The sequence below is a fragment of the Pezoporus occidentalis genome, unplaced genomic scaffold, assembly GCF_034315485.1.
Source record: "Pezoporus occidentalis ecotype Australia unplaced genomic scaffold, CSIRO_AGI_Poc_V1 ctg29, whole genome shotgun sequence".
Lineage (NCBI taxonomy): Eukaryota > Metazoa > Chordata > Aves > Psittaciformes > Psittacidae > Pezoporus > Pezoporus occidentalis.
This window is the reverse complement of record NW_026914829.1, coordinates 6,385,367-6,402,562: the sequence shown is the minus strand read 5'-3', so window position 1 is coordinate 6,402,562 and position 17,196 is coordinate 6,385,367. Positions and strand designations below refer to the sequence as shown.

The 17,196-nt window shown below is 39.2% G+C and overlaps 1 protein-coding gene across 26 annotated transcripts in view; it reads left to right on the top strand.

Annotated features, from left to right (window-relative positions):
- The window catches only part of DLGAP2 (DLG associated protein 2), a 463,300-nt gene that overhangs the window by 381,880 nt on the left and 64,224 nt on the right, over window positions 1-17,196 (top strand). For all 26 annotated transcript variants that reach the window (XM_062626232.1, XM_062626252.1, XM_062626227.1 and 23 more), the window contains one exon: window positions 14,875-15,086. In XM_062626232.1, the coding sequence (XP_062482216.1) occupies window positions 14,875-15,086 (212 nt within the window). The remainder of the gene's footprint in view (window positions 1-14,874; window positions 15,087-17,196) is intronic.

Genomic DNA, 17,196 nt, shown 5'->3' with positions numbered 1-17,196 from the left:
GACACACTTGAAGAGACAGATCTTTTCAAGTACATATGCAGATATCCAGGATCAGTCTCCCCTTCTGAAACACAGAAAGTTCCTTATTACAGAGAAAGGAAAATGAGATTGCAACCCTCATAGCATTACCATGCAAATTTATTCCGATTTTGTCTGGCAGCTGTGATATTTTATCATATCCAAGTACAGTTATCATGTATCTAAACCAATCTGTTCTTTCCTGGAAATTTTTAATCTAACTCAACAAGACGAAACTGGAAGTGCATCCTATGCAGAGACTTCCACGTGCATCTGTGTTCTAAAACCACATGTACAGCTCCAACACTGCAGAGAAGGCTAGCTTTTTGCTTACCATGGCATACTCCTACACAGACAGCTCTAGTTCCTCTACATCTTTGCCAAATTTTGTGCTTTCCTTCTCATCATGTTTCACTGTTTCTTCTTCCTCCTTCTTTAGATCTCATTTTATTTTGCAGAACCACTGGTTTTCACTTTTTATGGATCACCTTCTTCCTCCCAACTTGTATCAGCATCCTCAAGTGAATGTGAAACACTGAATTCACAAACTAACCTGCTTATTGCTAAGCTTTAGATCAAGCTCAGTGGCAAGCCTAGGGAGCATATTCTTGACATTCATTGTTTTAATAATGTTAATAATGTTCATCCATCTTAAAATCTAGGCGAAGTGAACTTAAATTTTTGCTGAGACTTTATGATCTTTGGTTTTGAGCCCTTTTACAGCTAAGATAGTTGCCATTCCCTATTCACAGGGATCCTATAATGGAAATTTTTTAAGACTTGAGTACGCAGTTACTGCCATGAAGAATCTATAGCCATGTTCAAACCAATAATACCAGGAATTCTATAACATGAATAGTCTCATTACAAAATAATAAAATAAAATATATGTTCTGCAAAATCTGAATATACCATTCAGACCATAGATATCTTTCAGACTGAGTAGATGGCTTATTCACTAGCCTAAGTTCAGCAAACAAAGGGACCCTGCTCTGTCAATGTCATAACTAAATGCTTAGTTTGGAAACTTCTGCTTTGCGGGATGCAGTGCTGTCACACTGTAGTCATTAAGACCAGAGATATAAATTTCATTATTAGCTCTGCCATGAACTTTCTCTCTGACCCAGGAAATGTAATCTGTTAATCACTGCACACTTCAATTACTCTATTTGCAAAACTGAGGAAGGATATTTAACTTTTCTTATGGCAATGTAAGAAGCATCAACTAGGAAAGGTAGAGAAACATGTCAGGATCCCTAACCAGGACAGTTTACTGCCTTGCTCCAGAATATCTGGCAATGAAAATTCAAGGGATTATGAAGTTGATTATGCAGCAGCAGAATTCCCTGAGGTGCACAAGTGAACAGATGAGTGTAAAACCCCAGGACCTTCACAGGATCTCTGTGTTTATGGCATTATAACACATGATATTAAAACACACGTGATGTCAGCTATATATATTTAAATTGTCTTTAAAGCAAAGCTATGAAATTATAGTCCTTATAGATGAATACCTAAACATGCATCATAATAATGAAAACTCTTTTTCTATTTTTACATATTAATGTTATAAATTTGTAATATATATATGGCTTTTATTCTGTTACCTAGTTATATAGAACCATAGAACGGTTTGGGTTGGAAAGAATTTTAAGATCATCTAGTTCCAACCCCACTGCCATGGGCAAGGGACACCACACACTAGACCATGTCACCCATATGAGGATTCACTGTACCCAACTTACTTTTCTGTCTACTGGTATCCTTCTTGATATTTTTTCTTTTAATGCTTGTGTAAAATATTGATACTTCTGTTTTCCACAGAAGAGTTTTGATAGACAAAGTCCCAAATGGGAGGACCATGGCAGTGTCTTAGGCCCGTGCTTCAGACCATGTTGTCTGTATTGTTTTTCTGGGCTTTCATTTTGCCTTCTAGAGTAATTACTGAGCTCCTTCTTCCTTAAAACTGAAACTCTGAAGAGTGAACAAAGGAAATTTCTTTCTAAGACAGAAGCTTTTACCAAATGCAGAGATACCTGAAAACAGGAGATGTCAAAAGAGGTTTTGAACATATCTGCAAATTATATGCTTGTCATGTCCTAGAGTTGAATGCAGATGTTTGTTTAACCTGGTAAATCTCCAAGTTCAGTCTCTTTGAGCTCCTCTTTTACAGTTTGACATTCTCTGCTCCTCCACAGATGGTCCTTGCAGCTGGGGGATCTCTTGGACAAGTAGTATGCTGTTGGAAGTAAGAGGTGATTCAGCCAGAGTGCCTTGCTCTAGCATGGGTGCTCACATAGCCTTGGACAGTTTCAGAGAACTAATAGAAATAAAGCTGCATAAAATAGTGATTATTTTTCTCATCTAAAGTTTGGATAAGATTTGCATTACTCCTGTCACAGTGGAGGTGGTGGAAGCATGCAGAAAGAAAGGAGAGAAGAGTGGGAAGCTTGTTTGGGCTCCAGCTCATTGTTAAGTCAATTTAGCTGTAATGTGAACCAGACGGTCAACTAGCACCACAAGAACAGACAGCAGCCACTTGTAATTGTACACTAATAACATTTATCAGTTCTCGTGAATGATTAACAGCAGGTTTTATGCATTAGCCTTTAATTTCTGTTTTGAATGCAGATAAATTGAGCTACAAATGCATTTCTGGGCACCAAACTCTTCTGTCATCTCACTCAGCAGGCAGAATAGCCCAAGTAGATCACACATGCAGTAAAGCACGCTTTCATATAGTTTTAGCCATAGCAGCTGCTACTGTTTTATGTGTCATTGTAATTTTAATATAAAATATGTTAAGAAAAAGATAAATGAGTTGTGATATCTCTTCTGTCTTCATCAGCTGTTTTGGCTAATTAATCTCAACACATATAAAGTGCACTGACTTTGATTAATTTCACTCTGAGTACCAGTGAGGAGCAAAAATTTTTCAATATAAAAAATGGATATGAACTAGATAGCTGTGCTAAAATGATGAATGCAAAAGTGTCGCTTCCAGTTTCCAGAACTGAAATACTTGTTAAAGAAAAGTAATTCCTACAATAAAACCAAAAGACTGGCAAGAGCATAGCACTCACCATCACTGAAGTTCTGGAGCACAGTGCTATGTGTCACTGATTAATATTCCTTCCTCAGCCATTCAGCAGCCTGTGAAGCAGCAATCAAGCAAGGTAAACATACCACAAGGTACAGTGAATGAATCAGCACTAAAATAACATGTTGTTCTAAAAATGGCTTCAGCCCACTCCTGTCTTCCTAGTGCAAGTACTAGCGTCATCCTTTACAGCAGTGGAACTGCTAAGCATGTGGGTAATAATGTCAGCTGTGTACTCTGCAAGATGAAAGAAAAGCACAAGAGTTCGTCTCTTAAAAAAAGAAAAAAAGCAGTAGTTTCAACAAGGTTCTTTGCTGGTTTAACTTATGCCTACATGGAGAAGAGCTTTGAGGACAAACTGACAGATGGATAGGCATTAAGCCCTCAGTTACATTTTTCCAGGAACTCTGCTGGGGACAGGATGGATTCCCACAGATCCCATTGCCCATCCATGGGGTGGATTTTAACTCAGTGCACTTTTCTCAGCTATTTGTCTTTGTGAAATTAGATCATGTCTGTTTGCTCGACATAAATCATAGAATCATAGGATGGTTCGGGTTAGAAGGGGCCTTAAAACTCATATATGAACTAGAGAAACTACATCCAATACTCTACCAACTGACGCATACTGTGGAGCTAGCCAGAGCTAGCAGAGTTTGGATACTAGCTCCCCATTCACTACCACCCATGCTGTCTTCACAATGATTTATGACCAGCCACCACTCCAGAATTAACTGGCTTGTTTCCACAGCACGAAAAGCTAGTAGAGATAGCAGGGTAGCTGGGTGGTCTGCATCCTAAATCAGCATGGACATGTGCTGTACCATTTTGATTTCTACACCCTCTTACAGTCCCACAGAGGTGTCTCAGCTTGCCCTGTGCCCTTCCAGTCAGGAGTGAAGATGTGCAAGAGAGACCTGTAATGCCCAGACAGTAAGGAAAATGATGGGACAGTTAATGGCCCACAGCCTATTCGTAGTGTTAATGTCAGCATGTAATTTCTCGTGCAGCACCTGGGGCCACTGTGGAGTTATTCCCCAGGTCAGTGAGGGTGGAATTCTCCTATAAAGAGCAAGAAGCTCAGCCTTGTTCTGAGAAGTACCTGTTCAAGAAGTACTTGTTCCTTGTAATGCTCTCTCCCCCATTATATCTGAGGTATTGCACTTCAGATTTTAACACCATTAAAAAAAAAAAAAAAAGAGGATTTAGTACAGCTGACACTTCCCTGTATTCACAGAAGGCTGATAGTTTTGTGCATCAGAAAACCATATCCAAGGAGAAAAGGAGGAAAAAAAGGGGGAGAAAATTAATACATTCAATGAAGGATAGTGTAAAGCTCTGACCAAACACTTGTCTCAGTTATTGGTATCTTGTATTACTGTGTTAATCAGTGATAGAAGACAGTACTGCTCCCATGCCCATGTACGCTCATATTGACTGAAATTATTGCTGAAGCTTTTTTCCAAACAAGAGTAGAGAGATTTCTGAGTTAGTATTTTCTAAAAGCTGCCAAAATGAGTCCCTATTACCATTGAAATGTCAAAGCCCAGAGTAGAAAAGGGAGGCCGTGATCCCACTGCCCTTTAATCAGGGGGAATTGTCCTCCTTTATAACATTAGTACAGTGTGTTGCCAAATTGTTTTTCAACATTTACTTCACTGAAGCTGAAGGCTGACCTTTGCAACTGTTACTCAAAGGTGTCTCTGTGTCTGAAGAAGTTTTCAGCCAGGAATAAGTTATTATTGTATACATTCAGGCCAGTCGCATCTATCAAACAGGACTGCCAGGAACACTCATTCAGGGCTGTAATGACTGCAGGCTTGCTGCTTAGGGCAGACCTAGATCCTCTCCTGAGCAGTCTATGCCATTTTTTCTGCAAGTAGTTGGCTGTAAAAATGTTGAAGCATTCAGAAATGTTGCTTTGTTTTAGTTTTTGCTTTCTGGTTTTGGCCATCTCACAGTGCTGTGCTTAAGGGTTGTTTGTTAAAGTGGAGTTGCAGGCGTGTTTAAACGGCTGAATGTCTCAATAAACAAGGTACTAATAATACTGCCCTGGTACTTCTGGCAGGACAACTGGTCTTCTGAAAAGTGTGCAGATAGTTAAGTGTTATGCAGTAGATAGGGAAAAAGTACTAATTTTACTCTGTAAGCTAAATAATTACAGTCATCTGGAGTTAACTGTTCAAACCTTAATTTTTAGTTAAAATGAGAACAATGAATGAAGGACAAATATATATACTATATAGCCTTTAAAATTGTTTATGTTTTAAAGACATGCACTGTTTTTTTCTGTAGTAGCCTTATAACAAACAGAAAAAAAAATAAAGGTTGTATCATTTCCTGCTTAGATTAAACAAGACACTGTTTAGGACAGGCCACCTTTTGGGTTGGCCCTGATATACTGTGTTTACCCCTGTCTAGCCCTATAATACCTCTGCAACACTGGAGTCCTTGCTACATCTGCAACCTCTGTGTTTTAGAAGTGTTGTGCCTTGTAATTATGTTGGGAGCACCTCCCCTTTTGTTTCTTTAAGGGAATTTTTTCTCTTACTCTATACTTCCGGGACCATGAATGGTCTGTGGGGTCTTGCCCCACTCACACAGGTAATGATAAGGTAACAACTCTGAAGTGTCTGCAGTGGTAAAGGCAAATATATTTCCAGGGGTCCTACAGGTGATTTTGGCTGACAGGTCATGCAAATGTTGAGAGTCTAGACTGAATTTCTGAAAATGGCAGGTGACCTCCAGCCCCAAGCAGGGGTGTATGCCTCATGCACTCTGAGAGTCTTGTCTCCCACAGTTTTATTAGTCACAAAAAGCAGGCTATTTTTCTTCATTGTGCTGTGCAGATAGCTGGGCTCCATTCACTCTGCAAATGTGGTTCGAGCAATTCAGTTTACCTTTCCCAAGAATATCACAGAATTACAGAATCATAGAATAATTTGGGTTGGAAGGGACCTTCAAAGGTCATCTAGTCCAACCTGCCTGCAATGAGCAGGGACATCTTCAACTAGATCAGGTTGCTCAGAACCACATCCAGCCTGACCTTGAATGTGTCCAGGGATGGTACATCCACCACCTCTCAGGGCAACCTGTGCCAGTATTTTATCACCCTCATTGTAAAGAATTTTTTCTCACATCCAGCCTGATGTGAGATCTCCCCTCTTTTAGTTTCAAACCATCACCCCTCATCCTATCACAACAGGCCCTGCTAAAAATCTCTCCCCATCTTTCTTATCGGCCCTTTTTAAGAACTGAAAAGCTGCAATAAGTTCTTCTTGAGTCTTCTCTTCTCCAGGCTCAACAACCCCAACTCTCTCAGCCTGTCTTCATAGAAGTGTTCCAGGTAGCTAATCATTTTTGTGGCCCTTCTCTGGACCCCTTCCAGCAGGTCTTTAGCCTTTTGATGCTTGGCTTTAGCAGAATTTGTGCTGTAGTTAAATTAGTTCAATTTGTAGCAAAAGATGTAAAGGAAAAATATTGAGAGGCTGTATAGATCTAGGTTCCTTTTTAAATGCAGGCAAAGCCCTCCCTTTATTCCAAGCTCATCTCATGTCAAAGTTCTGGCACAAGATCTCAGTGACCTCCAGGCTTAGCAGGCTAAAATCAGTTACAGTATGGACAAGCCCACCACTGCTATCTGACTGCCCTTCACTCCACTATATCAAAACAGCACAGAATCCAGAGAGTCCCGGAGGGACCCAGCAGCATAGCAGAGGATTTGCAGGTGGCTGTACTGCAAAGGTCTTTGCCAGCAATATGAGCACAGCGCATCATGATGTGGGAATTTGGCCAACATTCATCCAAACAGTATAAGCAAAGCCACAGATTCCTCACAACACTATTTACAGTATTCAACCATCCTCAGATTACAGTTCACATTGTTGCTGGAGAACCAGTTAGGTAACATGGTGCTGGTATTTTTGTTTTTGTTTTTTTTTTTCCTTTGAGTTCGTCACTGTTGAGATACAAGTTATAAACTATTTAAATGAACACTGTTCTGTAGAAAATACAGTAGTGGCCGAGCAATCTTGAGAACACTGGGCAGAAGTCTTCTTTCTATCAAGGATCAGGTAGCTTTTCGTGTGTTGCTTGGAATTACATGTGAAAAGCTAAAATTAGGCAGTAAATAATGCTGGTTCTGGTTTGCCTGTTTGAACATCTCCCAGCTGGAATATTATGTCTGTGTTCTGTGATCTGCATGGGTGTCCAGTCCATTCCCAACTCCCAAATTCCTGAATTCATGTAGTTTTCAACCTAATGTAAAACAAATGTTGTTTGGGATCTTTGTGATTTTATTCCTCTTCCTGTGGTACTATGGCTGTTCATAGCAAAGCTGGAGAGAAGAGCTGGTGAGGCAAAGATGCCTCTTGTTTTCTCAGATTAGCTCCTGCTGTGATGGACAATGTCAACAGACTTTTGGGGAATGCTGCAAGAACTCTCCGTGCTTCTGAGCTGTCAAGAAGTTCAGGGAGTAGCGGGAGGCATGTGAAAATTAAAGATAATTGCAAGGATTGTCATTGTTAGTGGTGAGGAGGAGCCCCTGGTGTATTTGTAGAGATTTTTGAAATGGCTTCAGTGTATAATTCATATTCTTCAAAAAATAAATAAATAAGCAGATTGAAAGAAGCACAAAAAAAAATAGTCCAAAATGTGCACTGTGAATGGTGCTGAGATGTAGACACAAGGTTAGCTACTGAGGGAACAAAGTTTTATATTCAGATAGACCTATGGGGTCTAGGGTCCACATCCACTTAAAAAGGTAATGTCATTAGTGTTAGTAACTTCAGAAGAACATCCTAGTAATTGTTCAGTGATCCTTCTCCAGCAAAATTTGTGAAAACACCGGAGATCCGGCTCCCACGACCCATTATAACATCAAGGAAACTTTCTACTATGCTAAAAAGCATTTCTGTCTGCCTTGCAAGATTGTCATCTACTTACATCTACTTGCAGTGGCACACAAAGGCTGTTTTTTGAGGCTCCTTGAAGAAGGCGTGATTTAAGAGAAAACATCTTACCTATGTTTTAGATTGTGTCCTATTTTTTTCATTTTTGGGACATCTTCTTGACTAGGCAGAGAAAGCATACAATTACAAAAATTATATATCTACTACATAGTGTTTCTTACCCTGCTTTATATCATCAGTAATCTAATTTCATCCACAGACAGCTTCTGATAGTAAAATGTGAAATGTATATTTCTAAAATACTATTTAGGTCAGAATGAATATTTCAGTGCATTTTACATCTGCATGTTAATTAAATTTCACAGGACTGCTATGAGGTAGGCAATGCTCATTTTAACCTTTGAGAATGAGAAGGATGAGGAAGCAATAGCTCCCGCAGCTGAAGCCATATATTTAGAAATGTTTCATTCTAAATAGTAAAGAGATATGCCAGATTTTAAGCAGATCAGTAGTTTAGTGGTGGAACACCTCAAAAATTATGGAAGCTGTGAGCAAATGTCATAGAAATGGGTGGAACAACAGGAGCAAATCTGTTTCAAAATGACAATGAATGTTGCTTGTTTGACTTTTTTTAGCTAAATACTAAACTGAAATAAAAAAAAAAACCTTGAATTAACAGTGGTCAAAGTCCAGAAGAATGAGCATTTCATTGGTTCTTCCAATTTTGACATACAAAAGTGGGTGCCCACACTGCTGGCACTAGTTCCTGGATGGGAGCCTAGGTTTTCTATCTCTGATTAGATATAAGGAAAAACCTTTTTCTTCCTGAGTGTGGTCAAACACTGGAACTGGCTGCTTAGAGAGATTGTGGAGCCCCCATCTTTGGAAACATTCAAATCCCAGCTGGACATGGTCCTGGGCAACCTTCTGAACCTGACCTTACCTTGAGCAGGAGGCAGGACTAGAGCCCTCCAGAGTCCCTTCCAACCTCAGCAATTCCATGGTTCCTAGTTTGCTCCGAAGGTTTGGTGAATTCATCCCTGTTTTCCCTGACAACAAGCTGATGCTTACATGCAGACTATGCAATCAATTGGAGAATCGGGGGACAAACTTATTACCAAAGTCCAGTCAGGGGTCCAAAATCCTTTTCTTCTGAACGGTCTAATCTGAGCACAAACAAGACACCCAGCAGGAAAAACTTCTAGCAAAACATAAGGATAGTGACTGTCTTTCTAAAACAAGGAAAATCGTTTTCACGGTAGCAAAGTTTCTAGAATACCCACTGTGAAGATGTGAGTTCAGTTTCTTCCTTAGCTGCAAAGGGTCAAACCCCATCTTCTCAGTTCCCCAAACTGCGTTCTGAGCAGCAGGCTGAAAGGCAATTTGGAGTGGAGGAACTTTTTTTTTTTTTAACTAAGCTCCCTCATTCCAGGTAAAGTGTCTGGAACACTTACCTGGAAGTTAAGTGTTAAGTGTTGCAGAGCAACACATCCTTTCTTTGTACATGAAGTCCTTGTTTTCTAACCAGCCCTCCCCAGGCAATCTGTCAGTGTCCCCTGAAAAAGCCATGAGTTACAAAAAGAGGAGGAGAAAATGCTAGTTTATTTATCAACCCTAAGTAATCTCCTTACCAAGCACTTCAACTGCTATGGATTAGAAGGTGAACAATAACATCTTCCACTTCCATACCCGTTTCATCATGGAAAGGAAGAATAAGGCTGCTCAATTCTTTGGAAAATAAAAATCTCAATTTGTTCTGTCAGAACATAGTTTTAGGTTGTGAATGGGAAAATACAGAACGGCCTTTCTACTGCCTGTAATCGCATACAATGAACCCAAGAAAGAAGTCCTTTGCATTTTGGTTGCAAATTACAGGGACCTTTTGGATGCTACTCTGAAGGAGATAACTCTCCTAAGAGCCTTTTATGGGGAATTTGGGGTCCTACCTAAAGTTCTGGAGGTCACTCTCAGGATCAGCTCCATAAAATGTAGGAAGTTTTAGGTACCAGGTTCTTTAATAAAATTGGTGCTAAGTGACTAATGTAAGATATCACACTGAGTCAGCAGCAGAACAATTAAAAATCCCAAATATCCTGAAGCTCTTTGTGCTCCTCACAGGTACAGTGCATAAAATTTATGAAAGAGACTCATCATTCTCTGTAATAGTTATAACCATACCGGCAACCGGTAACAAAAATTAAATGAAAAGATCGAGAACTTGTCAGCTCATTGTCTTACAAAAGAAATTCGTATGGTAATATGCAGTCTAACTCCTCTGTGGAAAGAAACTACCCATAGAAGGTTTCATGTTAACATCTAGAACAGGAGGAAGGCCTTTTTAGACATTATAAATATCAGCATTCATCACTATATGCAAGTAGATAATTAGGGTAATTATTCCAAATTAGCAGCTGCAAGCCCTGCAAATGGGGATTTCAGGGACTGGTAACTATTGTAAGAAAGCATTTCTGCGAGCTTCAAAGCCCTTTTCATGTTCTGGAAAATGCACATTTAATGACCCTCAAACATGCTGTTGAACATTTTTATTAATATTTCAAAATAAAAATCTTTCCTGCCCTAGTGTAATGCTTCTGCTTTTCTTTAAAACTATGTTGGGGTCTACAGTGGCTGGGATTTGGAAAGATTTTTCCAAGTATTTAATCTACCAGCTGAAGTAAATGATGAACAAAGCTGAGTTGGGGCTCAAATTTTGCTTTGCTGTTCTCAAACCATGAGGAGAAACAATGTCAAGGGCCCTTTCATTAGCTTTTGAAGACAGCAAAAGGACTGCAGCTGTTTTCCTAGGCTTTGCATGAAACCTTCTGGGAGAACACATTGTCAGACTTGCTTGCCAGGATCCAGAAGCATTTTCCTTGTGTTCCTTGTATTCTGCTCCTTTGAATGGCTCAAGGGTAAAAAAATACACATATTTTAATTTTGATTAATTTTTTTTTCAACCATAAATGCTTCTGTGATAGTCAACAAGTTACTCTGATTAGAAAGGGATTCTTGGTGCATCTGTGTGAGTACATCACAAGCACAAATGAAGCGGGCTTTTGCAGTTTTTAACTCTTACGTGAATTCATTTAACTTATGAATTCAAAAAGCAAAAGAAATGTAATCAACAAAAACCAGCAAGGCACATAATTAAGATATGTCCTCATGAAGCTCCTTATCACAGTGAAGAAACTTAACTTTTTAGATACTTTAATGTAAAAAATCAGTCATTTCTATCTTTGAAAGTAAGATTTCAACCTCAATCAACAAATAAGCCTACATTTACTCATTTAAATCAGTCCTTATCTAGTTATTTGAACATGAAATTTCAGAAAAAAGAAAGTTGGGAAACATAATATTTTTTCATTTGAATAAAAGTTTATTGATCGATGTCTTTTTGAACTTTCTATTTAATTATCTTCAAGCCAAAATGAAGGAAAGAAATTTCAAGTCAAAATAATTATTCTATGAAAATGTTACAAAATTTTTGGGGAAAAAAAAAGCACAACCCCACACCATATTAAGACTTCACATAATCATTCAGCTTTAAGCTTTAGGGCAGAAAATTCAGCAGTATAGCTTTCAGTGGGCCAATGTAGACCCCAGTAAATGCTTTTTCACCATTTGTATTTTGGTTTTAGTTACGCTGACATGCAGGTAATAAAGAAGATTTAAAAGTGAGAGTAGGTTTGTATTATATAAATTAATTTTTCTTAATATAGCACTTTTATTCAGATTTTTACAGTTAATTGTGTTGCCAGCTGCAGATAACGAGAAAAAAGCTCAAGAAAATATGTTTATTTTGTATACTACAGGAGCTTGGCTGTTACAACTATCACAAATGTGACTTCTAAAATCTCAAAAAACCTTCCTCCAACATTAATCTCATGCATACTAGGTATAGGAAAGAAATTAGGATGATGCATTGCATTTACAGGTTTCAAGTTTGGGAAGATATTTGTGCTTCCTTCCTAACCACCGTCCAAACCTGAATAATATGAGAAGTTTGTTTCTTCGCATGATCTAACCCATATATCATTTAGTTTCATGCTCTGTCCTATTACTTTATATAAAACTCATAATTTTTTCTTTGATATTTGTCTCTAACATTTTTCTGATCTTTGCAACCTGTTTCATCTCTTCTTATCTCACTTCTTCTCCAATCTTCCTTTTTTCTTTCCTGAGCTTGTTTCTTTAATGTAATATCTCTATCTTTACTCATTCAACCTTTCTTGACACTTCCTTTTCTGCTTGATCCCTTTCTGGGACTCCAAACGCCAAGTCTGTTCACCTAGTGTGTGACTAATTCAAGTATCCTGACAGGGCAGTAAAGATGTCAGGCAGATCATGTTAGTTATTTAAATCTGATCCCCAAGACTGATGAAACCAATGGGAGCATTTGCTTCAGCTCTGCAGTGAACTCTGTCTGTTTGAAAGTCTTCATTAAACATCCTGCTTTGAAGAAACTCCTTAATATGTCTTTAACTGGAAGTTCAGATTTATAGTGTATTGGTAAATAATGCCATTGTACTGTTTCATATATATGAAGTCATTAGGCTGATAAAGAATTGGATGCTGCCAAGCTCATCAGCCCTGGTCCACTAATGTACTCTGTCACATCCTTGTTTTTAACCATGAGTCATTATAATGGATTTCAGAGAGTTGCTTATAGCCTTTAAGTAAATGCTTAAGTGTGTTTCTGGATTAGGACCAGGGAACTCAGCAGCTTGGAAGATTAAAGAAAAAAAATAAAAAACAAAGACTCAGCAATATATAGAATCATAGAATAGTTAGGGTTGGAAAGGACCATTTACTTCCAACCCCCCTGCCATGGGCAGGGACGCCTCCCACTAAACCATGTCACCCAAGGCTCTGTCCAACCTGGCCTTGAACACTGCCAGGGATGGAGCATTCACAGCTTCCTTGGGCAACCCATTCCAGTGCCTCACCACCCTCACAGTAAAGAATTTCCTCCTTATACCCAACCTAAACTTCCCCTGTTTAAGTTTGAACCCGTTACCCCTTGTCCTATCACTACAGTTCCTAATGAAGAGTCCCTCCCCAGCATCCTTATAGGCCCCCTTCAGATACTGGAAGGCTGCTAGGAGGTCTCCATGCAGTGTTCTCTTCTCCATGATGAACAGCCCCAACTTTCTCAGCCTGTCTTCGTACAGGAGGTGCTCCAGTGCCCTGATCAACCTCGTGGCCCTCCTCTGGACTTGTTCCAACAGTTCCATGTCCTTTTTATGTTGAGGACACCAGAACTGCACACAATACTCCAGGTGAGGTCTCACAAGAGCAGAGTAGAGGGGCAGGATCACCTCCTTCGACCTGCTGGTCACACTCCTTTTGATGCAGCACAGGATATGGTTGGCTTTCTGGACTGCAAGCGCACACTGAAGCCGGCCCATGTTCATTTTCTCATCAACCAGCATCCCCAAGTCCTTCTCCACAGGGCAGCTCTAAATCTCTTCTCTCTCCAACCTGTAGCTGTGCCTGGGATTGCTCTGACCCAGGTGTAGGACCTTGCACTTGGCATGGTTAAACTTCATGATGCTGGCATCAGCCCACCTCACAAGCATGTCAAGGACTCTCTGGATGGCATTCCTTCCCTCCAGCGTATCAACTGAACCACACAGCTTGGTGTCATCAGCAACTTGCTGAGGGCGCACTCAATCCCACTGTCCATGTCACCGACAAAGATGTTGAACAAGACCGGTCCCAACACCGATCCTTGACGGACACCATCCTTGATGGACATTGAGCCATTGACCACAATTCTTTGTGTGTGGCCATCCAGCCAGTTCTTCATCCACCAAGTGGACCACCTATCAAATTGATGTCGCTCCAATTTAGAGACAAGGATGTCATGTGGGACAGTGTCAAATGCTTTGCACAAGTCCAGATAGATGACATCAACTGCTCTACCCCTGTCCATGAGTTCCGTAGCCCCATCATAGAAGGCCACCAAATTGGTCAGGCAGGATTTCCCCTTAGTGAAGCCATGCTGGCTGGCACCAAGCACCTTGTTGTTTTTCATGTAAGTCTTTCTGTAAGTCTTATAACAGGGTTGATTTCACTTTGGATTAGAAAATATGCTCCTGCTCAGTTCTCTGTCAACTTGTGGTGCAGAGAGATATCCATCCGCCAGCTGTGGTTTATCCAATTACCAATCTTACTACTTGAGAAAGCACCTCAGCTGCATGAAAGCAGCCTCAATCAAATGTGTTAATAAGTAACTGGTTAGGTTTCTGGTATATTACAGACTTTTATGCAAAATAAGCTATTATGTAGTTTGAAATAAGAAAAAAGACAAATTGCCATATTTGGGTTGTTTGGTTTTTGTTTTGTTTTTTTTTTCACAGAAGTTTGTCATGAATCAGAATCCTATCCATTTATGCCAAAATCACTGCCTAAATTAACTAAAATCGTTCACCTTCCTGAATAGCAGCTAAAGACTGAAAGGAGTTGATAAAAGTCTCTGAAGTGCTCAGCTTTTAGATCTGAAACACCTGATCAATTTACTGTTGTCAGATGAAAATCTGTGTGTAAACTTTTAAGAGGCTAAGATATAAGATAAGGTACTTCCTGCAATGTAGAGCATGTCTACAAATACATATTGCAGCTCGGCTCACAAACCATGACTTGATTGTTCCTTAGGTTCTAGTATTTATAAACTGAATTTTTTCCAATCTTGGAGTTGGAATTATGTTTCCAAATCATTTGTGGACCTTAGAAATTTCTTTCTAAGTGATCAGTTTCTGAAGAATAAAAAAATCATGACCCATCTTTGTAAAATGACAAATTAAAGAATAATGCACATTTCACATTGTCTCATGGTCCCATTAGGTACCTCAGGATGAATGGGGAGGATACCCAGCTGGTGGGAAAGATGAAGAGATCCCCTGCAGAAGAATGAGAAGTGGGAGCTATATTAAGGCCATGGGAGATGAAGAAAGTGGAGACTCTGATACTAGTCCCAAGACATCACCAAAATTAACGGTTCGACCAGAGTCATTATTAAAATCCATTGGACAAAGACCACTGGGAGATCATCAAAAGTAAGTTTCATGTGCTGTGTTGTCCTTCTTTCTGAACGTTGCCATGACTTGGGTAATTTTTCTTTGTGTTTTAATGGTCAGCATCCCTGAGAAAATATGATGCTGTTGTTAAATATCTAACTTTTGTGTCTTTGTTTTAAATTAGCTACAGTTTCTTGTGATTATTGGATGAAAACCTGCCATGTTCCTTCATCCATATAACAAACCTGCTACTTCAGAAAGAGTTTTTTTATGTCTACTGAAGAAAATATATCCATTTTTATCAGAAGTTAAAAATTCTGAATTTTTCATTGTTATAAGGATTGTTTTATAAGTTTTTGTTATTTCATTGCTTTCTCTGAAATGGAAAATACACTATCTTCTACACTAGGATCATAACAAATTTATAATTCTATCATATATTTGTCATCTTATACCTTTTTTATCAGTAAAAGGCTTTGTGTATCAGCTATACTATATCATACTCCTTTAAACACATTGTGGTGGGTTTTGTTTGTTGGCTTTCTTTTTTCATTCTTACTGTTTACAATATGGTCTATTAAATAACTAAAGAAAATTTTAAAGCTACATGAAAGTGTGTAGTTATATATGTTTCTCTCCCTTTTGTCTTTTCGGTATATCTTTTTTATAAGTTCACTATACGTATATTTCTAAAGACATTTCCAAAGCGGTAGCCTGATTTCAAATCTACAGCTTCTATTAATTTGACTGGATGTTTCTCACAGCTTAGAAAATTGATCTTTTTGCCTGGGAGGAATACATAAAATGAAGAAATTAAGAGTGAAACCTTTGATTAAAGGTTGTTTATTGTTCTGTAGATAATACCATGTATAGTATGCCATAGGGACTCACCTTTTCATAAAATAAAACAAAACAAAAACCTCAGGAAAAAAATCTTTTGGCTTAATTAAATTGAACTATTTGGTTTGCAATCTGGAAGAAAACCATCAAGTTTCACTATTACTAAATTGAACAGTTTACAACTCTGTTGTTTCAAATGGCTTACCCTCACATCTCTGTAGCCTCAATTCAGATGTACAAAGATGTCTGTTCTATAAGCTGCTGTAAGATTTCTGAGAGACCGTGAAACAAGACTAACAGGTTTCTGCTCTCCCTTGGCAACTGAAATTCAGGCAAGATACCCTAAGGCATCTCAAAGACTGCCAGAAACCTATGTTTAGGCAACTGAGCCAATTTCTGAATGTGAATCTGAAAGATTTGCTAGAATATTAGTTCCAGTGATGAAAATGTGGCCCATAACATAAGTATTGCTGGCAGACCTGTACCTGGCTAATTTCCAGTGATGAAAAGAAGAGCCCTTACTGACAATGGGTGGAGGCAACATTTGAATTTTTTATATCCTCAGTCATCGTATCTGGGCTGAATTTTGGTTTTGAGGCATGCTGGTTACATTGACTGGTTCAGGCTGAATATGTGGAAGTCCCTAGGAAACAAATGGTGGTTAATTTTCAGCTTGTGAGTGCTTGTCAGTGGGAGTTGAGGTCTTTCAGGATGAGGAGCCCATAATTTATCATCCGTGGTAGAGATGCGTGTTGTGAATTTTTCAGTCCTGTATTTTCTCATAAATAGTTCTGAAAGCTGTGGGTCCTGCAAAAGGGCAGTTATTCTTGTGGGATAAGATGTTCTAAGTGAAAGTGATCTAACATCTGCGGCTTGTTAAGAGTGACCCTTCTGAAGGCAACAGGATGAGAAGAGAAGAGATGGTCGACTTTCTCAGACTTCTACACATCAACCAGCTGTCTTCCTGATGGTAAATTAAACATTTCCAGAACACAGATCTGAGTACAGAAACCTGATCATGTACACTGAGAAGGTTTTGGAGTATTCCTGGGCAAACTTGTCGACTGGGTCTATTACCACTGTCCCAAACAGCCAGGCTGTGTTTCCTGGGCATTGGCATAGGCCAGGGATCATTCCCAGAAGGCAGTTGGGAGCGTATATCATGTCCATTCTAGTACCACAAACTCAAATTTTTCTCAGAGGCAGTTCTAACGTTCCAAGTACTTAGACTGAATAAAACATATTCTTCTGTTCTGTTCTTTTTCGGCTATGGTTGGGCCTTCCACAGATGAACGTAGATAACAACACA